The 23093-nt window shown below is 32.0% G+C and overlaps 2 protein-coding genes, 1 long non-coding RNA gene and 2 pseudogenes across 3 annotated transcripts; 3 read left to right on the top strand and 2 right to left on the bottom strand.

The window, feature by feature from the left end:
• Nucleotides 1–4072: 4072 nt before the first annotated feature.
• Nucleotides 4073–6981, top strand: LOC149514749 (large ribosomal subunit protein uL30y-like; annotated as a pseudogene).
• Nucleotides 6982–12013: 5032 nt separating this feature from the next.
• LOC111302047 (xyloglucan endotransglucosylase/hydrolase protein 9-like) lies at nucleotides 12014–14113 on the top strand. Its single transcript, XM_022897984.2, has 4 exons — nucleotides 12014–12416; nucleotides 12543–12643; nucleotides 13026–13219; nucleotides 13583–14113. Exons 1-4 carry the CDS (start codon nucleotides 12143–12145, stop codon nucleotides 13980–13982), a joined length of 969 nt encoding a protein of 322 aa, XP_022753719.2. The 5' UTR covers nucleotides 12014–12142; the 3' UTR covers nucleotides 13983–14113.
• Nucleotides 14114–16049: 1936 nt separating this feature from the next.
• LOC149514748 (uncharacterized) lies at nucleotides 16050–17661 on the bottom strand. Its single transcript, XR_016328265.1, has 2 exons — nucleotides 16526–17661; nucleotides 16050–16352 (listed from the first exon to the last, which is right to left on the bottom strand). It is a non-coding gene; the product is annotated as an uncharacterized LOC149514748 (long non-coding RNA).
• Nucleotides 17662–18410: 749 nt separating this feature from the next.
• On the top strand, nucleotides 18411–19979 carry LOC111302436 (uncharacterized). Its single transcript, XM_089744711.1, has 4 exons — nucleotides 18411–18552; nucleotides 18653–18713; nucleotides 18879–19083; nucleotides 19237–19979. The coding sequence occupies exons 1-3, from the start codon at nucleotides 18526–18528 to the stop codon at nucleotides 19064–19066; spliced, it is 276 nt and encodes a 91-aa protein (XP_089600837.1). The 5' UTR covers nucleotides 18411–18525; the 3' UTR covers nucleotides 19067–19083; nucleotides 19237–19979.
• Nucleotides 19980–20245: 266 nt separating this feature from the next.
• Nucleotides 20246–22972, bottom strand: LOC111302046 (F-box/WD-40 repeat-containing protein At5g21040 pseudogene; annotated as a pseudogene).
• Nucleotides 22973–23093: the final 121 nt, after the last annotated feature.

Genomic DNA, 23093 nt, shown 5'->3' with positions numbered 1-23093 from the left:
TGGATTTTTCCCTTTTTACTCATTGATATGATTGCCATATTTCTAAGCAATTAATCTAAAACATTTATGTCGGCACCTTCCAAGATTTTTTTTTCTACTTAAAATTTCATTTTAAGACAACCTTTGAAAAAACCAAACATCTACATCTAAAATATTTTGATGGCAATGAAATTAAGCCTCAACATGTAAATCATTTAGTGATGATGAAAGATGTTGATGATGGTGAATTATAATGATGATCAATCATTGAATATTTTTCTTTTTAATATATTTTTTGCATTTTTATGCATGCATGGGTTTTTTGTATTGTTTAGAAGGATTTTGTTGGCTTTGAATAGCTTTTTTTTTTTTTTTTGGTACCATTTTTCAACATAACATCATTAGGGTTTTCACAATAAAAGAACAAAGTAACAACAGTGCATAGCAGCCATGGTTCTCAAGTATGACTTTTTTTTTTTTTGCAAAAATCTATATTTTAGTTGGTTATTTTTCTATTTTGCTTGAATTTTTTTTACTATTTGTTCATATCTACATTGATTATATTTTATCAGTCCTTGAAATGACATGGTACTGGTTCAATTTCCATTTTTTTTACCAATAATTGCTTATTAGAATAAATGAGTTTTTTTTTATACTAAGATTTTGTAGGTTTAATTTAGTGATAAGCTTTATTAAGACAGCCTATTTCATTGTTTCTATTTTGTGTTTATGTTTTGAAGGTTTTCTATTCCAGGACTATTAGATATGTAGAATTTGTTTCACATTGGTTTTAGTTTGATATAATTTTGAGAAGAAATGGGTGAGAAAATATGGTTTTGATTTGATCATATTTATATTTAATTGTAAACAGTGTATATTCATAAACGATGAATTTTCTAATCATTACCCAAAAAAAGATTTTTTCATAACAATATCAAAAGTACAGGTAGAGAGAGATTGTGTAAAGTAAAGTATTGCTTTTTGGTCGTATGCATGATTTAATATTCAGCTAAAAAATTAGAGATTATTATTGTTTAGTTGACAATAACAACTCAAACAAGTGAGTCTCAACAGATAACTTTTTTTTTTTGTTTCAAGCATTTTCTTTCTATGTAATTATTTTTTTTCTTTTATTTCTTGATATAGATTCTCAAGAAAAAACCCTAGTCACTTTTTATATCAAGTGTTAAGGAAAAGGTTTACTTTTTTTTTATTTTACTCTTTGTTTCTTATAAACAAAGAAGCCATTGCAGTGTCTTTATAGGAAGACAGGTTCTGTAATTTGTAGTGTAGTAAATATTGTTTTGACTTGATTCAGTTGAGAAAATTCAGAGAAAGATTTTAGATTTTGGATTTTTTTTTGCTATTTTTAGAGTTGGTTTTTTTTTTTTTTTTTGGTTTTATATTCTAAAAGTTTCTATTTGGTTGTTGAGAAAACTAAGGTTAAAAAAAAAGGAATGTGTTGAGGAATTCAAACATTCTTGCTTTTGCTAAGTTTTCAATATTCTAATTTGACAAACAAAGAAAAATTTTTGCCTTCTCCAATTTTTTTTTCTTAGAAACCAAATAGAACATAAAAGTTCAAGACTCAAATAGTTCGATTTGAAAGCTTCAAACTCAATTCCTAGAAATATGAAATTTTCAAATTTTGAGTGTGTGATCTTATTATTATTGAATTCCAATTCTTAACATTCTTTACAATTATCAACCATTTTTGTAGTCATTTCACTCGTGTAACCAATCTGCCATATTTAAACAACTTAACTAATTTTTTTCTTTTTGTTAAGATTAATTCATTTTTATTTTTAGTTTTTCTTCATTTAATTTCAAACATAAAAATAAATTCTAGCTCCCTTTCATAATCTCATGCAATTTATTGTACATTTTAAAAGTGAAAACAACCTGCCAAAACAAGCCACTAATTGAATTCTTCTATTTAAGGTTTCCAATATATGATTTTTCCTCTTATTTCATAGCCTTTTTAATCTGATTCCTTCTTTGAATTAAACTTGGTTTAACTATTGAATATGTACTGAGTTTTTAAGATTTTTGCACCAAGAGATTAAGGTTTGAAAAGAATGAAAAACTCAGTCTCATATTAGAGCTTCTACATTTAGAGTAAAAACAAGGAATATGAGGAGAAAATGTGTTAGCTTTTTAGGTGAGATAGTGATCTAAGAGGGGGTGAATTGAATTTTTTTCAAGTTCTTCCCAAACAATGATTTCAAAATAATTAAATGAAAAGTATATGCAAATGACAACAATTAATATATCTTAAACCAAATGTAAAGTAAAGAGATAGGGATAGAGAAATCAAATATAAGGATTTATAAAAGTTCAGTCCTTCTCCACAAGGCACCTACATCCTCTCTTTTTGGTTGTCCACACCAAGGTTTCAATCCACTATTTTTGAATTGAAATTACAACTCTATCTTTTCTTTAAGGCTTAGATAGCAACCTAACGCTCTCTACTTTTTATGCTAAGTAACAACCTCTCAATCACACAAATTCAAGAGGATACCTTACCTCTTGATTATAAAATCACTTAATAGAAATACAAACTTAAAATGCCTCTCAAAAGCTGAGTGTTTGTCAAGTTTAGGTACAAGAAAATGATGAATGAACAATAAATACAGCTTGGATACAACAAATACAAAAGATATGGATTTTAAGCTTTAACAAGTCTTGATTCTTTGAGAAAATAAAAATATAACTTGTTGGCTTTTGTTCTCTTAATTCACCAATCTTCTTGATGTGTTGGAATGCCCAATATATAAAAAAATTGAAGAACTAGCCATTGAGAATGGTTTGGAAGAAGAAAATAGCTGTTGAAGCTTGATAAACTAGCCGTTGGAGTGCTTCTAGGCATACCTAATCGATCTCTTTTCTAAATGGATCAATTGGTTCATATTTTGATGCCATTTTATGCCTTATAAAACACAACCTGATCGATCCCTTTATGTAGGGAATCGATCCTGTGAAGGGGGTGATCGATCCCCTACATAGAGTGATTGATCCCTTTTTCAATCCTGGAGCAAAAACTTTATTCTGAGTAAAAAATCAATCGATATCTTTTTGAGGGGATCAATCATGTCAGAGCTAGGTGGTTGTCTCCTATTTTGCATTCTACTTACTAATTTGATCATATCTTGAGTTATATAAATCCAAATCAAAAAATGTTTAAAGATATAGAAATTAGACTTAAAGGGCTTTATATCATATAAAATTCATCATCTAATTTATTGTATATGAATTATAGTGAATTTTCAAATCTACCTTTTATGCAGTTTTTAGACAATTGCAAAGTGTCTAGTAAAAATTCAAAATCTTTTCTTAGAAAATCTAGATTTTGATTTTGTTTAATCCATTAGGATGTAGACTCAAAGAGATTTCCAACCATATAAAATTCAAATATTAAAACTTTATGAATTAATACAAAAAATTAAAACAAGTTCAATGTTGGAAAACTTTGTTATTGTAAAACAACTTTCTTAAATTAATCTATTTCTCAAAACCAATTTTATAAAATTTGTATTGAGTCCAAAATGAATAAGTTCACTTTACAAACAACAATTGGATTTTCATTTGAGCTTAAATAAATAATGTTTAAAGATAGTTTTGATTTGAGAAATAAGAAAACATAAAGAAGGTTTGTTCAAACTTTGAAAATCATATTATTTATTTAGTACAAAAAATAATAAAACTTAAGAACATGTACTAAATAAATATTTTTCAAAATCTTGATCAAGCTTATTTAGCTTAATGTTTTGTCATTTCAAAATAAAGATCCATTCAAGACTAACAAAGTATTTAACAGACAATGAAGGTGAAGATGATGGAAACAAATCTGATGCTTCTGATTATTCAGCTAAAAACCAGTGGCATAATAAACTCAATTCTTACAAAACTTAATGGCCTCAAAGTTACAGGTCATATATCTTTGTATATCTTTACATAATTTAATACTCTTATGTAAAACTTTACTTTATTTTGATCACTTTCATTTGTTAAGTTTCATAGTCATAGCTACCTGGATTGTGATAAAAAGTAAAAATAGACAAGCTAAAAATATTTTTTTTCTTAACTTTTGAAAAAACAAAAGAGAAATGAAAAATGGGAGCTTGCCAAAATGCAAGAGCTTGAAGTTGCAAGGAAGAAGAAAGTCGAGAACCAAGTAAGCAGTTTCATAATTTATAAAATTTTCATTCATTTTGTTATTTTATTGGATCCAAAAGTTTTAATGTGAATGATTCTAATCTTAGTTTATTTTTCTTGAGTTGTATTATATTGAAGCACACATGTTTTGGTGGCTTTATTAAAGTTCTTACATAGTTGAATAGCTTTCCAAGCCATGGCAAATAATTTTATGGCTATAACGTGGACCTGTAAGTTTTCTTCATCATTTCGGCATTACTTAAAATGTGAGACAAATATTGTTTAAATTTTTTATTAGATGTTTCATTTTGAAAAGCCAAGGCTCAAGTTTCTAAATTTTGATTGACTTTCAGTTCTATTTCAACTTTGAAATTGCTTTCATGTTTGTTTTCTTCTTAATATAGGGTGCCTCAAGCGTTGGAATTAGAAACTTTGAAGAGATTGAGCCATTAGACACCAACTTGAAGCCAAGGAATTTCACTTGGTTACAAATTGCAAATCTTTTATTAATGTTTAGTCATTTTTAATGATTTTGATATAATATAGGACAACCCAGTTGGAACAGGATATAACTATGTAGAGGATACAAAGTTATTAGGGAAAACTAATGATGAATCAATAACTGATTTAACTATTTTGCTGATGAAATTGTTTAATACAAATGAAAGCCTATAGAAAAGTCCTTTGTGTATTATGATAGAGTCCTATGGAGGAAAATTTACAGTCACTACCTGATTATTAGTTCTAAAAGTTATTGAAGCTAGAAATTTAAAGCTAAAACTTAAAGGTAAACAACTGTTCAAGGAAATGCTTGACTGCTTCTTTTAAAGAAAGGAAAGACTTTGTTTTGTATAGAAAACTGATTTTTCTACTACATATTCATGTGAATTTGAAGTTTTGAACTATAGGAGTTGCCTTGAAAGATAGTTGAATATCCCCATAGGGTTTTGTGGTAAGTAGCTTCATTTAAATTGTTAAATCCCTAATATATTTTACTTGGTAATAAATTTTGAATTGAATGCTTGCATTGGTATTATCTAAATATTTTCTTTCAATCTAGATCTATAGTTTTCTCAGAAGCCTTTTCTCAAGAATGTTTCACTGCTAGACAACTATGGCTTGGAAAATTCAAACAAAGTACGAGGCTCAAGTAAATGTGCTTTTCTATTTGTGTTTATATAAATTTGTTTTTATCAAAATCCTAAAAGCGTCTGAGTTGTATTATGTGGTATGTAAGCATCAAGAAAAGGAGTTGATTCATTTGAAGCGAAAAGCAAAATTGAAAGGAAGGTTTTAAGTCAATCCAAAAGCTAAGCTTTTATTTTATCATTTGAATCCGTGGGTATGTGTTTATTGTGACATTTTATTGGTCCATGAATCTAAATTCTAAATAATAACATGTTGTGAATCTTTGTTTTCAGTATCAATGCCATACATCTAATGATGAGAAAGATCTTGTAACTCTTGCGATTGAGACTGGTAGCTTATTGATTTTTTTTTTCTAAAATTAAGAAGAATATGGGTTATAAGAATCAATTACCAACTTTTCCCTGTATGTATATAGTGTGTGTGCATGAAATGAGTTTCGCTTTGAGAGTTAGATGTATGTTAAGATATCTAGTTGAAATAACCTTGCTCTTTGGATATTTTAATGTCGGTATTCATGTGTTGGTGTTTGAGATATTTTGTTTAAAATTCAATTATAATGTATTGTTTGTACAATTTGAAGTTATTGAAACTTTGGGCAATTTGTCATTGTGATAATGTAGCTCAAAATTGAAAGTTAATGTAGTAACTTTTTAACTATTGTGAACTTATTGTCAAACTTGCACGTTTTGGTATGATGTTTCATTGTCATGGCAACTCTGGGTCTTTCTTCCTAACATTGTAAGCAAATGGTGGTTGTGAAAGTATTAGGAATTATTTAATTTTTTTTAATAAATAATTAAAATCTGAATCTAAATTGTTGTGTTTGCTCTTAACAAATGCATATTTTCAATGGTGTTTTTCTTAAAGTGAATAAGACAACGATGAACATGCTTCACTTGATTGAACATTATGTGACTTATGGGGATCTTTTGCTTTCTTGCTTTCCTTTTTAATATTTTATATACTTGCAATATCTTATTTTTCAGTAATGTATGTTTCTAGATACCATAATCTCAAGAGTGTGAGGGAGTTTATTTACAAAAGAGGTTATGGGAATTGAACAAGCAAAGAGTTGCTTTAACTGACAATACAATCGTCAAGCAGGTCTGCATCTTTTGCATTTACAAAGTTTCATGTTGGTGTTGAACATTTATTAAGCACACTTTTTTTTTTATGCTAAACATTTATAGACCTTAAATCCAATTCTGGAAACAACCAACAAAACATCTTTTAAAGAAAACAATAACTACTCTAATTTCTTTTTCCAAACCTAACCATGACTTGCCCATCTCTTTGTCAAGCATATTTCTATCATCAACCAACACAATGCCAATAGTATGTAATCATTTTCAATTAATTTAACTAAAAATTTTCTCTTCAATCTTTTAAAGATTTTTTTGACATATTAATTTTCATGCACAACAACAAGCTTGAAGTTTTTAAGAGTATACAAAACAAGATGATTTTCCCTCAGCATGGTAAAACCCGAATACACTTATATGCAAAACTTTTACCTTGAGATTGCCAATATTCAAAGCAACAATGGATTTCAATCAAACCATAGCAATTACCAACAACAATCTCAGTCAATTAAAGAGAGTAAGAAAGTTATTTTTTTTTTTTTTACTTTTATTGTTTGTCTTCTGGGTATTAGTAGATTGCTTTAATTCTTATGTAATACTCTAGGTTTCAATCTAGATAAAAGGTAATCCATGGATCATGGATTCATGGTTCTGCTTTATTATGCCTTAAGAAAAAAAAAAAAAAAAAGCACTTGCAATACCCTATATTATTACATGTGTAACATATATTACTTTTGTTCAAATGACTTATACCATTTATATATCAAAGAAAGAAAAATAGATCATAAGACTTGAAATTGGTGTTATGTGAGGTATTTGATTGTCAATATTCCAAAACTGATCATAAGACCTAAAATTGCTATTATGTAAAGCACTTGATGGTTAATATTCCAAACAATATGCAATCATCTTTGGAGAGAAACTGAACATAAAAATAAGATTGTTGAATGCTACATTCTATAAATGGCTTATCTAACTCAACTATGGTAACATAATCTTACTTAATTCTCTAATACCTATTGGAACATTCTCAACTTGAAAAGCTTAATTTGATCAATCTCAGTAAGACATAAATTCTAGATACACTGAACCAAACTATAGGCATGTATTAAAAGGAGAAAAGTTTGAGTATGTCTAGATCATAATAATGGAAAAACCTGTAGCATTTATCTTTGTGGAGATATTATTAGCTATAGACAGTTTTGAACTCCTTCAATTCTCTAATATCTATTATTGCATGTCTAAATTAAATCTAAGTCGTCTATTGGATATGTCAATTTGGATGTATGGCTTATCTTAGACATAATTTATGCTTGTTGTGGTTGCATTATTACTTCAACCTTATGATAACCTAGAGTTTAAGCTAATGAAACCCATGAAGAAACATGGATACATTATTTTTTTATTATACATTTTTTAATGTTTAAATTAATACATAATTGTATTTTACTTATGCAAGTAAAGCGCAAGCTTGAAATCTAATATACATATAAAGTTCAAAGGTTATATAAAGATAAATATATATATATATATATATATATATATTAAACAAGAAATATAGTACCATCTTTGCCATGGGTTAAAACAATTGATTAGGCATTAGCTCACCATTGTGTTTTACTGGTTTTTAATTTGTGTGCAATTTGAATGAGAACTTAATTGCTGGTCAATTATTAAAATTAAAAAATATATATAAATATAAAGCTATATATATTTTGAGATAATAAAGCTATATATTTTAATTAAAACTTACCGGTAAAAGTTTTCTATTTAACCATAAATATGCCATTTAATTGAGTTTTATATACTTTCTATCTAATAGTGATGGATTCAAATGAAAAATGATAGTATCTAATTCGGTTTAATCACAACTATGCTTAAACGTAATTAAAAGTAAAGGACAGGAGCCCAACCCAAGTGAAATTCTAACATCTGACATGCTTTCATGTGTTACCCTGACAATGGGAACTTGTTGCTTCATTTAGTTTTTGGTAGGGATGTAATCGAGTCGAGTCAAGTCGATATAGTGAGAAATTCGAGCTCAAGCTTGATTCTTAATTTGTTGTTCGATATTCGATTCAAACTCGATTAAGTTTTATTTTTTTAATTCAAGCTCGATTCGTGATCGAAATCGAGTTACTTGAGCTCGTTCGATTAAGCTCAATTAATATATAAAAATAAGTTCGATTCGTATACTCGACAAGAATTCGATTCTTTGTGCTTGAGTTCGAACTCGAATTTGAGATATTTTATTAATTAAAATAATAAAAATATATTTAAATATAAAAGCTCGATTAAGCTTGCGAGCTATTCAAGTCGGGTATAAAAATACTCAAACTCGATTCGATCGATGAGTCGAGCTACTCGAGCTCGACTTGATAATAATCAAATCGAATTCGAGTTTTATTCGAATCGAACTTGAATATCTTACGAGTATTAATATATCATTTATACTTTTAGTTTTTTATATATAGCTTCTGCTATGCTAGCTATAAACCCTGTACGTCCTCGAAACAGATATAAAAGAATTGCACAATCCGAACCTTGGAATGTTGATTGCATAAGTAAAATCAGCGTTAGTGAATTTGGGATTTAATTTAAATGGTTCACTCGTTATTTTTGCAAAACTGGGATTCGATCGCCGGCGCTTATAATTTTCTTTACCACTGCGGCCTTTCTTGTAAAAATAAAATAAAATAAAATAAAAACAGCATTAACCTTTCATTATGGAGGAAGAAAAGAAAGCCTAACATAAGAGAAAAGAACCTGTTAGCTTAGCCAAGGTGACTGCCTGCAGACCCAGACCAGGGGTTTTACAATAACCTCTTGAAATTAAAGCAGTAGGCAAGTCATTCTTGGCTACCAAACAAAGACTCTTTTCTTCATGTAAGGCCTTTCTTCTTCTCATCATTTTCATGTATAAAAAAATTCTCTCTGATATGCTAATTTTATATTCTCGATCATGTCCGTATTTATAGATCAGTCCTTGAAAGAATTTCCATATATTCTCAAATTGTAAAGACAAATGGAAAGAATGCTGATGAATTAAAATTGTTCATTATCGCCCACAGAACTTTAATTTCGCCGTTGCTATTTACAACCCTGAAACAGCCCACGTTGGTATATATTCTACGCATCTCTTCAGTGCATGCACAAGCTTTCTCCTGATCTTTCCCAAAATGTTTAAGTGGAGATCACCTTTATGAAAGAGGAAAGATCTCGAAGGCTTCAAGCTGAAATAGCCGACAATATTGTCCAACCAACTTGTTTGAATCCCTCAACTATGTCAGAAAGATAACCTTTATTCCAATGTACAACCCACACCCTTAAAGGGGAATATACCTAATGAGAATGGGCATGGAAAAAGGTTCAAATTTCCTTACGCAATTGGTGCATTCCACCTGCCCTCCGTCATTACAGGGCCAAAACGAAAATTGAAAAAATGAAGAAAAAAAAAAAGAAAAATCAATACATTCCTTACTTTTTCTTTTAAAAAGTAGGCATGGAATTGCAACACATACCTAAAGAGTAAAGACCAATACTGACTGGCTTTAAAGATGAATGGGATGGCATGATATCAGTGGGGAGACACATACTTATAAAAATAGGTATTAATTATTTTGATTTGAAAATTTTATCATTTTATCTTATAAAAAATATTTTATAAATTTAAATTTAAATTTTTACATATATAGAATATTAGATCTTCAAAATCTCTTAATGTAAGAATGAAGTGTTATAAATTTTTACGATTAAATTTAACACTTTCATCAAACTTAACAAAAAATACATATAAAACTACAAAACCAAATTTACATTTAACTTATAAAATATTATTTGTTTTAATTTAAAAATTTTACGATTTTATCTTATAAAAAATATCATATAAATATAAATTTAAATTTCTACTATATATAACGTAAGAGATTCTCACGATCTCCTTACATGACATTGGTATGTCACAATCAATAAAAGAAAAAAAAAGTCATTTGGGAACAAAATCCTTTCTAGTGTAAAATAATTGAGAACAAAATCTGCCTATAAAAGTATCGTTTTTAGGCAATGGGGATTCATATTTCTTTATTAAAAAAAAATCGAATTCTGCTTTTAAACAAGAATACATACACCTATAGCTCGAATTAAAAATGCAGCAATTGATGCATTAATTTTAGAAGGGGTGGAATAAAATAATTTAGGAAAAAGACAAATTCATCGAATAATCTAATTAATCTATATCATTGGCACCGGGTGAAAAACCTATAAATAAGTAGAGACTTCAAGGCCGTGTATAGCCATTGACAATACATGAAAAATTAATTTGAGAGGAAGAAAGGCCTAACATGAAGATCAGAGTCTTGCTTGAAAGCCAAGAATGACTTGCCTGCTTCCTCCAAGGTTTGAGAACCTGGTTCGCAGGCAGTCTTCTTGGCTTTCTTGACAGGCTCTTCTTTTACATGCTAGGCCTCTTTACTATCTGTATATTGTATTTGGTGTCAAAGTGACATTTGGATGGGATCCTATAACAGCATCAAACCGAGAGGTAACAAAAGGCTAATGTCACCTGACCATTATCATCTTCCTGCAAAAATCAGCTTACTAAGTACGCAGCGCAAAAACTTATATACCCACTTGTTCTTTCTTGCGTGTGATTGAAACACTTTACCTACTCACTTGAAACATTTTGCATGACCCTAGTAAATTTCTTGTTTGTCTGTTTAATTTCCATGCAAATGCGGACTTCTTGGCTAACTTTGCGGGCTCTTCTCTCTATTTATGTTAGCCATTCTAGGCATCAGGCATTCATCTCTTCTTCCATCCCCATTCCAAGAATTCTCTTTCCATTTCTCATTACTAATTAGGAATTTCGGAATAAGAAGGGAATATAATTAATCAGGCTGGTCTATGTGATCCTACAACTAAGGTGAAATTACAAACTAAGAGGTACAATTATAAACTAAGTGTCATATCAATAAAGGAACAACACAAAGTTGAATTCCCTTCCAGAAACAAGGAGACCCGATGAATCTAGCTGGATCTCCAGGGTGGGACAATTCTTTAATGTTCAAACACACACTACGATCTATAAACAAATACCTCATTCTTTTAAGCTTCACTGATGCGTGATGAGAGAACTCTCATCACGTCATGCATGTAGACCCTTAAAGATCCAGTTAAAAAACATAATTATGACGCGACCGAAGTCCCTCCTGTCTCACGGCCTAAGGGATCCTGCCTATCACTCGTTATGAGATTATGGGCCTCTATGTACACTGCAGAACTAATTTGGAAAAAGAGCCATTAATCGTGATGCAGGGGCTGTTTTCAACACTAGGCCAATATATGACCCAAACTGACCATGGATCGGCTTTGAATATTTTTCTTTTCTTACCCACCTCCGATAATAATATAGCACGATGGGCCTTGATGTGGACAAAAACAAAAAACTGAAGAGGGAAAACACTTTTCGATTTAAGAATGATTATTGTACAATTAGGGAGATATTCGTTTTCTTTTCTTGGCTAAGTACTTTTGCAAATCAACATGATATTTGGCTTTTTTGGAATGCTAAATTTACACCATTATAGTGCGGTTACCAGTAAGAAAGTTGATGACAACTCATTTTATTCTCTCATTTACTAAGCGAACAGCTTATGGATTCTCCCACTCCGGTTAGTGGCGCCGCTCCAAAGTGACCACCGATGTGGCCATGAAATCGTTCCCCACAATCATTCACTTTCTGATGAAATAATTAATCCTTGCCAATTGGTCAGACTCACATGGGTCCAATGAGCAACTGTGGGCTATATAATATGCCTTTGTCTCATTCCTTGGAGTTGAGCTTTTGGATTGCGAGTTGTCGTCAAAATCCTTGGCTAAATATGCCTTCAAATTCTATGCTTGCAATAGCAACATTCCTACTGGGATTTCTGGCTGTGAATCTAGACTTGGCCATGTGTGCTAACTTCAGTGAAGTCTTCCAGTACAACTGGGCTCCTGATCACATTATCTCTGAAGGAGATCAGACCAAGTTAACTCTGGACAATATTTCTGGTAATGCCAAGCTTTCTCAACTTCTCTGTCTCTCTTTAGTACTGGTATTTTTCCTGCTTTGGCTGGTGACCATTTTCTCTTTTGTTCTCATCGAGTGTGGCCAATGATTTGGAATATTGAATACAGGTTGTGGATTTGAGTCTAGGAAGAAGTATTTGTTTGGACAAGCTAGTGTGCAAATCAAACTAATTGAAGGAGACTCGGCTGGAACTGTGACTGCTTTCTATGTAAGATAATTTTTTTTAATTTGCATTTTTTTTTATGAAGGAGCTGCAACCTAAAAATAAGGACCATGGTTACAGGTATTAAGATTTAAACCCCAAATCTGATAATCTGGTAAATCTTTTGAGATAACTACGTAAATTAACCGAGTTAAGCTCCGAACTCTTGATTTTTCATGTTTTAGGAACAAGATAAACTAGCTACCAGAAAACATGCAACTAATCAAATTTTAAGTGCGTAATAATTTATGGTCAAAGACATCTAAACGACCATTTAAATACTGTCCTGCACTGTTATAAATAGATCGCAATCATTAATAGTTTAGAACTTGTATCATTAATTTGGTCTGAAAAATGGTTTGAGAAATTTGACAATGGGAAATGGCAGATGGCATCAGAGGGGCCTAGTCATGACGAACTGGACTTTGAATTTCTTGGCAATGTATCCGGAGAGCCTTACCTTGTTCAAACTAATGTTTATGTCAATGGCACTGGCAATCGAGAGCAGAGGCATTCTCTTTGGTTTGATCCCACACTTGATTTCCATACATACTCTTTTTTCTGGAATCGCCGCACTATCGTGTAAGTAAACAATAAAAAATTGCATACCTTTTTTCAAAGAGACAAGGTTTTTCTGGATTCAAACTCAAAAAAAATGATAGCCAGAGGCGGATCTATGTATCTTACTAGTAGGATTATGGACACTTCAAAGATTAAAAAAATCAAAAAATTTGAAGAAAATTTCTCATAAATTTCTCTTGGACACCTTTTTTATTGACGGAATTAATAAGTGGATATCCAAAAAAAATCTAGATCCGCCATGATACCATGTTAATTTGAGTAACCAATTATCTTAGAAATGACCGACTATTACGTTTAAGTTCTAACACAATTCTTAATCTCTCAAATTTCATCCTTTTTGTAATTCTTTTGCAATCTCAACAGGTTTCTTGTTGATGGAATTCCCATACGGGTTTTCACCAACAAAGAAGAAAATGGGGTGCTCTTTCCAAAAAGTCAACCTATGAGCATCCGAGGGTCAGTGTGGAATGCCGATGATTGGGCTACGCAAGGAGGGAGGGTGAAGACCAACTGGAGCTATGCTCCCTTCGTCTCAACCTTTCGGTCTTTCATTATTGATGCATGTGAATTGTCGCCAGAAACAGACGATTCTACGGGCAAATGTGGCAAATTAGGACAGTTCTGGTGGGACAAGCCATCTTTCAGTGGGCTAAACAGGCACGGGAGCCACCAACTTGAATGGGTTCGTCGAAAACATTTGGTATATGACTATTGCAAAGACACAGCAAGATTCACTGAGTTACCAAGGGAGTGTATCAGTTAAAACTGCAATGCATGAAAAGCATTTTACAAATTCTTGCTAAAATTTATTCTTGAATTATTCCCTTGTTCTCAATGATTGTGGGCAAGCCAGTAAATTAAACTACAACAACTTTGATCTACCACAAGTCAACAACCAAGTTTTAGTTAACTGTTGAATATTGATAAATTGGACATTTTGATCTATCGAGTATAATTTTTCATTTGGTTTACCTAATAAAGTAAAACGTTCTTGAGAAATTTTGGATTAAAATTTAATTTTCATGCAATTATCCTTAAAATATGATATTTAATAAATTTAAAGAATAAATTTTAACATCTACAACTCCTCTTCTTACAAGCAAACTTCGGCTTCATTGGCAAAAACAACTTTATTTTATACACCAAAATATTTTTCAAATGATAAATAAGTTGAAGAATCATCAGCCTCAAGCTCTCCCAATTATTGAATTAATTGATTGCTGTAAAGAAAAGAAAATGAAAACAAGGCATAGAGCTTCTTTCGTATTGTTTTTTTTTTTTTTTTTATTGAAATGGTAACAAATTCTTCCACCCTGTACAAACAACAAGCCTTGCACTGCACATAATTTTGTTATCCATATCTCTTTCAAGTTCAAGGCATTAAATGGAGGACACAATTATATGACATCTATCGCAAAACGCCCTTTTACTAGCATCCACACGATCCAATAGAACTAAACTCTACTCGACTTTAAACTTGTATGTAATCAGAATCGGATAACTCCAAGTAATTCTCTCGCAGAAATGGAGGTGACTACACAATCTTTGTCCCAAGCAAAGCTCCAAAGCTGCTCTACCTCTCTTTCACCTCCCTCCCTTCATTCAAAGGCCTCTCTTGCAGCATCAAATTTGTAATCCCTTTTCAGTCCTCTAAGAACTATGTTACTAAGCTAAAGTTTGATAGAACCAAATCAAGGAAACAAAGAAGTTTTGAGGTTATTAATGCTTCTTAGAGTGAAAGTAATTCAACAGATTTTTCTGATAGATGGGTTCTTGAACCCGCGGATCAGTGTTTTTTCTTCCTTCAATTATATAATTACTAGTTAAATGCCGGCGCTTCGCTGCAAGAGAAATAATAAAAATATAATTTACACATAATTATTTTGAAATAATAATAATGTTATGAATTTATAATGCTAAGAGTTTGGAGATTCAAACAAAAAATTTTTCTGTTATTGATTAGTCATAAAGAGACCAAACAACTGAGACCACATCATGCAAATAATCAATTTATTTTTGCAAAAAATGACAAAAGTTGTAGTCCTATAAAGCAAAAAAAATGCAGAGAAAATTCACAGATCAATACCCATAAATTAAGGATTCAATTGTATCCCATATCACCTATAAAATGATATAAAGGCACAAATAAGAAAATTACATATTAGTATAAGTTTTAATAATAAAAGCAAAAATCTCAAAAGGAGTTAAAGAAATTAAAACTATCTTTCCTCATTGATCTTTCCATTTCCATCTTCAATAGCATAAGGTGCGACATTTGCGCTAGATTAGTTTCCTTGAGAATTTGACAGCATTTGACTAACTTTATTTTGATTTCGAAATTACTTCAAACTAAATCAGCAAATTCTACTCAAGTATTCATAACAAATTTCGTTAATCACAAATTTATTAACCTCAAAACTAATACAATGTTAAATGATTAACAATTCAACATACACAGATACAATTAAATGTAGCAAAAGAAATAATAGGTGTTATGTCTGCAACATATACAGGTACAGCAATAACCTTCCTACATCAAGCACCCACAGAACCTTTTCAACACATGAAAATTCAACATTAAGCAATAAAAATCAATTGAGTCAACTATAGAAAACCACAGGTTCTAGTTCAGTTAAGATCTGCAAGATGTTATCTTCTTGGCAAAGGAAAAGAGCACACGACATAAAGGAAAAGTAGACAGAGAACGAAGACATGAGAGACCTTTGCAAATGCTATTGCAAGCCATCCCACAATGTAGAATAAGTTCAAAACCCACATAGTATGATTCAAGACATTGAGGAATTGGACATGATTTTCCAACCAAAATTCAATAAATGGCTTAGAGGTTTTTGTTCAGTTCAATAGTCATGTAGAAGTTTACACATTTACGACCGAGGAGATCTGTTGTCTTTCCACTTGCTAATACACCTAGAATCGATCTAATATTTAACATTGAACCAAAAAGTAAATACCGCACAGAAAAGTTAGTTGTTAAAAATTCAAAATAGGTAAGAAAAATGAACCCACGTAAGTAAGAAAAATGGACAATCCAGAATCTATGTACTTAGCATACGGTGTTACATCTGCAAGAGAAAAACCCAGGTCCTCCATGATTACGGACTGAATATCCCATCTGTGAAATAGTCACGAAAGGGCAAGGAGAAAAGATTCAAGCAATCATTTTCATTTACAGTAAGCAATCATTGCCATTTGCAACAGACAATCATTTCCATTTACATTCGCTTTAGGCATTTTATTTTAGTAAGTATAAACACAATGAAATAAACAATTAAGAGAGTAAATTACCTTGTTGACATATTGCTCTCTTGTAACCAAACAAACAGTTTCCTTCTGAAATGCAGTTTCCAGAATTTGAAAAAACAAACAAAACAGAAAAGAAAGATAAATCAAACGAAACTAATGGATTTCGGAAGGAAAAAAGAGGAAGTATAAAAACCCTACCCAAATAACCCTTTTTTCACCATTCTCCACCACTCCAAATAACCCCAAATTTTAGTATGTTGTTCCCCTCGTTATGCTCTTCCTTTGCATTGGTTTGGATTTCCACAAGCCCATTCGCTGCCATGAATGACCGTTTACTGCCACTAGCGCCGTCGCCCTCTGTCCACTGTTTATCCAACCCCGTCCACCGTGAACTCCTCCCCTTTCCTTCTCTCTGAAAAACTAAAAAGAATCCTACGGGAAAAACCTCATTCTCTCCCATTTTTTGTCACTGTTTCTTTTTATTATATTGTTCTGGCTGTGGTTTCCTCACCAACAGTGAAGAGTGTAGCTATTACCTTATTTTTTGTATTTTCTTGTTTCAATTGTTGTAAAAAAGGAAGCAGAGCATTTTTTTTTATTTTCATTTAGGGGTCTAAATCAAGGCTGGTGCTTCAACGGTGAATGATGAACGTGGTGGAGGTTGGCAAGGGATGCTGGGGCTGGTACGAACAGCAAGCCGTGGGAGAAGTCGTGTGATGGTTTCAGTTATCTGAGCTGGTGACTGGTGGTTCAAAGGGGGTTTTCGGTTGGGGGAGTAAAATGAGGGTAGAGGCGGTTTGTGATGTTGTTGGTGAGTGAAATGGAGGGACTGTTGGAGGTAGTGAGTATGCCAGTCGAGGGTTGAAAGATTAGACAATGGGCAAGAGAAGAAAAAAGAGAGTAATAATAAAAAAAAGGAGGGAGTAGGAAATGGAGTGAAGAAAAAGAGACACTGGCATCAAGCTGAAAGTAAGTAACGAATCGCACCAAATTTTTTATTTTTATTTTTATTTTTATTTTGTCAAGAACTTTTATTTATTTATTTTTCAATTAACAACCTTTATTTCTTAAAAAATTACGTTTCTTATGAAAAGATCGTGATCTTTGTGCATCAAATCTTCTTTTTTTTACAACCGATGGTTTCTATAAAGGCCATGTTTTTTATATAAGAAAAGCAATTTTTGTAGTTGAAACGCTACTTTCTGACATAAAAATTTTAGTTTAAATAATTTTTTAATTTAATTTTTTATTTATTATCAATTACATTTTGAAACAAAAAATATATATATGTATGAATGAATGGACTAAAATTATATCTATACTTTGCTATGAGTATTTTTTATTTATTTTTAAATTATACTTTAAATATAAACAAATAAAATTTTTATATCAAGTTTTAATAAATGATAATATATAAATAATTATAAACATATTTAATTTTTAATAAAAATTATAACTTAATTATAAATAAATATAAATTTTAAAAAATTGAGACAAAAATTTATATAAATATTTGTAAAATTTATATAACCTAAATGACACAAAAAAGTTTTAAAAATGGAATAGTGTATAGTTCACTTACTCGTATTAATCATATCCAAATCATTTCATTGGATGTTATTCACATGTGCTTCCTCATTTTCATGGGTATCTTGACCCACTAAAAGTGGTCTCTCCTTTCCGTAAACACATCATGCAAAACTAAAAACTACATTTATAATTTTAAAAATGTATTTTTAGTGTTTGTCAACTAAATATTACATTTTTAATTTAAAAAACATAATTTTTTTATTTTTTAATTAATGGCTACGTTTACTCTTTTTGAAACGTAATTTATCTAAATACTTCTTTTTATAAACATCAACTATAAAAAAAAAAAAATTATTCTCAATCAAAAATTATGTTTTTCGTACATTTGCAAAATTTATATTATGAATATTAACTCTTTTCATTTATTTGAAAACACTGAGAAATGAGAAACATCTAGATGCATTCATGAACTAGGTGGTGGAGATTCAAGGCAGATTGGTTTTAAGGCTCCAATGCCGGATGCCTTTGAAATTGCTTCAGTAAGTAAAAATTCTGTTGCCATATCAATATCCTATTCTATTGATCTTCAAGCTATGAACTTAAATAACATAAATTGTCAACTGTGTTGGACATTTGTAGAGTGATTTGACTGTTGGCTGTCTTCCTGATAAGGCAGATGTGGTGATTCCAGTCGCAACAGGTATTTGGAACTTTCAAAAACAGGGTAAAACTCAAAAGAAAACGGAAAAAAAAAAAAAAAAAAACCATTTTCTCACGTTCTTAAACCTAAAGGATTTAAGAACAGATTATTTTTATCATACTAATTTATCTGATATCAAATCATGCATGTATCTGACTTTTACAGTGTTGGGAATTCATGCCTGGATTCAGAAGAAAGAAGGGAATCTTCTGTTCACAGATTTGGATAGTACCAATGGAACGTTCATAAATGACCAGAGGCTAAGACCAGCAGTTGTATTGAAAGTGCCACCGGGAAGTTTTCTTATATATATTCAGCAAAAGAAAAAAAAGCAAGAACACAACATGTTATAGAACATTACTACAAGAAGGTTTGGTCTCTATCAAAATGTCTAGAAACTATTATCAAATTGAGGAAATTGGTTGCTTTAGCCAACCCGTACCAGCTTGGAATTAGAATTTACTCATATTCTGCATTATTGGTAATGTTTAATGGCCTACTAAATTGTTCTCTCTTCTTGTAGGGGATTTTCATTTGGCAATGTTTCGTGCCTCAAAGCTTGAGAATGTTGACAGTGCTGAAAGCAAACCAGAGGAATCTGTTGATAACTTAGAGGCTAATACTGCTATAAAGGGTCCTTTAACAATAAAATTTGCAGGATTTTGTTGTTGAGATATATGGTGCCTGAATAAATTCAATTCTATGAGATTTTTTTTTTACTTATGAACATGAAACTTAACTCAGTCCGATTCAGTAGTTTTGGGACTGTTTTCTTAAATGATAAGCAGATTTTTCATGATGTGATTTAAAATTTTAAAATATTAAATATCCTTTCGTATTTAAATACGTTTAAAAATAAACTATATATTTTAATTGGTTTATTACCTTAATTCAATGTTTCTTTTCCCAAAACTCTTTCAAAAGATAACTATTGTCCTCATTAATTATATTTATTTCTATGTCTTTTGCACCTACTATAAATAGGTAACTCTTTTAAGTATTGCATACTAATTACACTCCAATACCAACTTATTTGTGTAGGCTTTGTCAAGACGTAAAGGGCAATTGAGATGTCGAGACAATGTATTCGTCGTTGCGATTGCGACAGACTCAAATCTATAGCAGGTTACTTTGGTTTAAGAATTGTAGTCTTTTTCATTGTTTTCCGAAAGCTCATTGTATTGGAAAATTCTCGACGTTCCCAGACTCAATTTATAGCAGTTACTTGTTTAAGAATTGTTGTCTTTTTTTAATTGTTTTCCAAAAACTCAGTTATATTGAAAAATACTCGAAAAGTTCTTACCAGTAGCTACAACACTCTGTTTGGTAAGAGTGAAAAAAAAAAAATCTTAATCTAATGATTGAACTGTGTCTTTTTTTTTTTTTCCAGTTTGGTACTTGACTTCCAGTAGCAAAATTCGCTTGAATTTAAAAAAGATATAAATCAACTCGAGCATTAATAAATGCAACTTTTATAGCATGCCAAGAACAGGCTGCAGCCTACAGCAGTTGAAGCCATCACCAACCCTTAATTGAAAAGTAAGTCGTGATTGACATATCATATCATGGTAATACGATATCCCTTTGACCCATAGTAAAAGAAAAGACTTCTCATAGTAAAAGAAAAGATCAGAGCTGCTGTTTTTGAGCACGAGGGAGAGGAAGATGAAAGAAGAATTCATTTTTGCATATACATCTAATTGTGTCATGCATGAAATATGCGCCGCTGCCTGATACTTGAGAAAATTCGATCATAAAAACTTTGTAGGCATGAAACTGAAGCTACGGTTGTAATAAAATGTAAACAACAACGAACTCCAGCTTCCCTATCAAAGCAACCATAGGAACAAGACCCAGATGTCAAAAACATCAGAAGAACAGTGTTTAAAATCCAAGGTTAACAAAAAGAGAAGACTATAGTTGCAATACATTAAGAAATACGATGTGATTTGTCATATGCTGGAAGCCTGGAGACATAAAGTATGTATTATCAGCTGTTATGTCTTCACCTTTGAGCTTATGCTGCGTTTACTATGCTAGACACGGTTCCTATCACCATTCACAGGATTCTTCTTGGCAGCAACAGAACATTGATCAGTTTCTTCCACCCTTACCATTCATCTCAATTTGAAGTCTGCGGCTCTGCGCCGCCTCATCCTATTCTCCAAACGTATTCCTCTTAGAGCACGGACCCTCTGCTCAATTTCTAAAGCTTGTGAGAAGTTCCAAATACGAACAACACCTTCCTCACCACCACAACCAATTCGATCTGCTCCAATATCGACTGAGAATAAATTGCACCAAATCCATACAGCATTCTCTGGGGTTGCTCTGTATTATATTGGTCAATGTCTTTAACCCTTAAAACCCTTTTCACCCAAGGAGCGCCTACCGGCCCACAACAACTTTCGAACATCAATTAGTGAAAGTTTCCCATTACTAGAAGCTAAAACAAGCCAAGGAAACTCAAATGCTAGGGCATAAACCGCACCTGACTGAGGAATCCATGTTGCAACCTGCACAACACTAGGTTGTTCAGACTCACTTACGATCTCAAACACGTTTACCGGCCCATCTTCTCCACCAGTAAAAAGGAAGTCTCCAGTACGGCTCCGTGCCAAGGCATAAGTATTAGCAACATTAGCATTGTAAATAACATTTAACAGAGTTCCACTATTAGTCTCCCAACCAAGCACATCTGAACCCGATGTGCTGACAACAGTTGTGCCATGAGGAACGATGCCCCCAAACCAAATCACCATGCCTCAAGGTCTGTGTGCACTTCAATGATGACCGATCCCAGACGCTAACAGTCATATCCCAAGAACCACCATATATCCTAGTAAGATCCAAAGCAAGAGAAGTTATAGGCCCCTCATGTCCCCAAAGTCGAAACTCAGTGCTCTGTTTCTCAACACCCTAAAGGTCGAACAAGTGTTGAAGACCCTCAACTGGCTTCCAACAATGGATAAAGCCATCAGAACCCCCAGCAATCAATAGTTTAGTCTCTGCTGCAACTGACCTAATAGTACAACCAAGGGGCCGTGATAATGCAATTGACAACCCCTCTTCCATATCCCACATTTGTAGAAACGAGTCATATCCAGAAGTAAAAATAAGCTTGGCAGAAGCCAATAAAAACACAGTTCGAATAGCATCAGTGTGACCATATAAAACATCAATGCTATAACTTCCTAATAAAGTCTTGCCTCTATACTTCCTCTCCAGAAACAATTCCTTTCATGACTTCTCATCCGAAAACCTTGCACCTAAGGTGCCGAAGCAATCAGTAGCCCCTACCTCTCACAATAAAATTCCTTCCAAACCTGATGCTCAGACGCTATATTATGGAGAGTTGTTGACACACAGGACACTGTACCAAGCTCTTTAGGGTCAAGACAATTCAAAATTTCTGATATTAAGGATGGTGGGAGATCAGTGATCGACAACATCATTAGGTGGTAACTGTTCTGAACTACAAGAACTTGAAATGCCCTTCTTAGAATTACCGTTTTGAAAGTTCGAAACTCTCAGTTATGGAGTTGGAACTAAAACGATTTGTTTCAGAACAATTTGCTAAATTCCTAATAACCTAGGTACTTTCTTGGCATTCAAATGCCATAAAATGAATGAATTTTAACCTAAAACTGTTAATTCAATGGTTTAAACCAAAATCACTTGATTCAAAAGCTCAAATAAAAAAAAAAATCAAAACCAGAACCTCAACTTACCCTTAAAATCAGATGCCCAAACCCTCCCTAGAAATTCAAAACACAACTACAGCAGTTTAAATAAAAAAAAAGGTCAGAAAATATCCAATTAATTGAAGAAATTATAAATGTCAATGATTAATTTAAGGAGTGCAGGATCCAATCAAAACCCAGAAAGTCAAAGGAAAAAAATAAAGAAATAAAAACTTGAAATAAAAAAGATATCTCGAAGATTAATAATTCGTTCTTTGGAGCAGAGAAGCTGTTAGGATGGGATTTTTTTTTAATAAATTAAGGGAAAACGAGGATTATAAAGAAATTAGAAAAATTTTGGAATTTTGGGTCCAAAGCGGTGGAAAGCTGCGGAGAAGGGGTTTCTTATCACCGATTCACCGTTCATTTCAGGGAAGGATCGGACAGTAGAGATGATGAGAGCAGGAGTCATTGAATTTGTGGTTTAAGATGTGCCACGCACAAACACGCTGGTACTTTTATTTCTCCATCAATTTTTTTTTTCTTTAAATTCAATTGAAATCGGTTTGGTTTAGCCCTACACCGAACAGGGTGATTCCACTTGGACTGCAAGCTAAAATTCTGGGTTGGTTGGGCTAAGGGCCTTTAACTCTTCGGGCCAACATGTAGAAGAACATGCCAACGGCTTAGAAATGGG

Source organism: Durio zibethinus, chromosome 15 (assembly GCF_047325235.1).
Source record: "Durio zibethinus cultivar Kanyao isolate XHJ-2024 chromosome 15, ASM4732523v1, whole genome shotgun sequence".
Taxonomy (NCBI): domain Eukaryota; kingdom Viridiplantae; phylum Streptophyta; class Magnoliopsida; order Malvales; family Malvaceae; genus Durio; species Durio zibethinus.
Note: the sequence above shows the minus strand (reverse complement) of the source record. Positions and strands in the feature narration are given on the sequence as shown.

Bases quoted from the DNA above. Each gene is read 5' to 3' on its own strand.
- LOC111302436 (XM_089744711.1), top strand. From the start codon at position 18,526: ATGCCGGATGCCTTTGAAATTGCTTCA. The intron at 18,553-18,652 runs GTAAGTAAAAAT...GGACATTTGTAG, and splicing joins ATGCCTTTGAAATTGCTTCA to AGTGATTTGACTGTTGGCTG. The intron at 18,714-18,878 runs GTATTTGGAACT...TGACTTTTACAG, and splicing joins GGTGATTCCAGTCGCAACAG to TGTTGGGAATTCATGCCTGG.
- LOC111302047 (XM_022897984.2), top strand. From the start codon at position 12,143: ATGGGTCCAATGAGCAACTGTGGGCTATATAATATGCCTTTGTCTCAT. The intron at 12,417-12,542 runs GTAATGCCAAGC...TATTGAATACAG, and splicing joins AACTCTGGACAATATTTCTG to GTTGTGGATTTGAGTCTAGG. The intron at 12,644-13,025 runs GTAAGATAATTT...GGGAAATGGCAG, and splicing joins GAACTGTGACTGCTTTCTAT to ATGGCATCAGAGGGGCCTAG.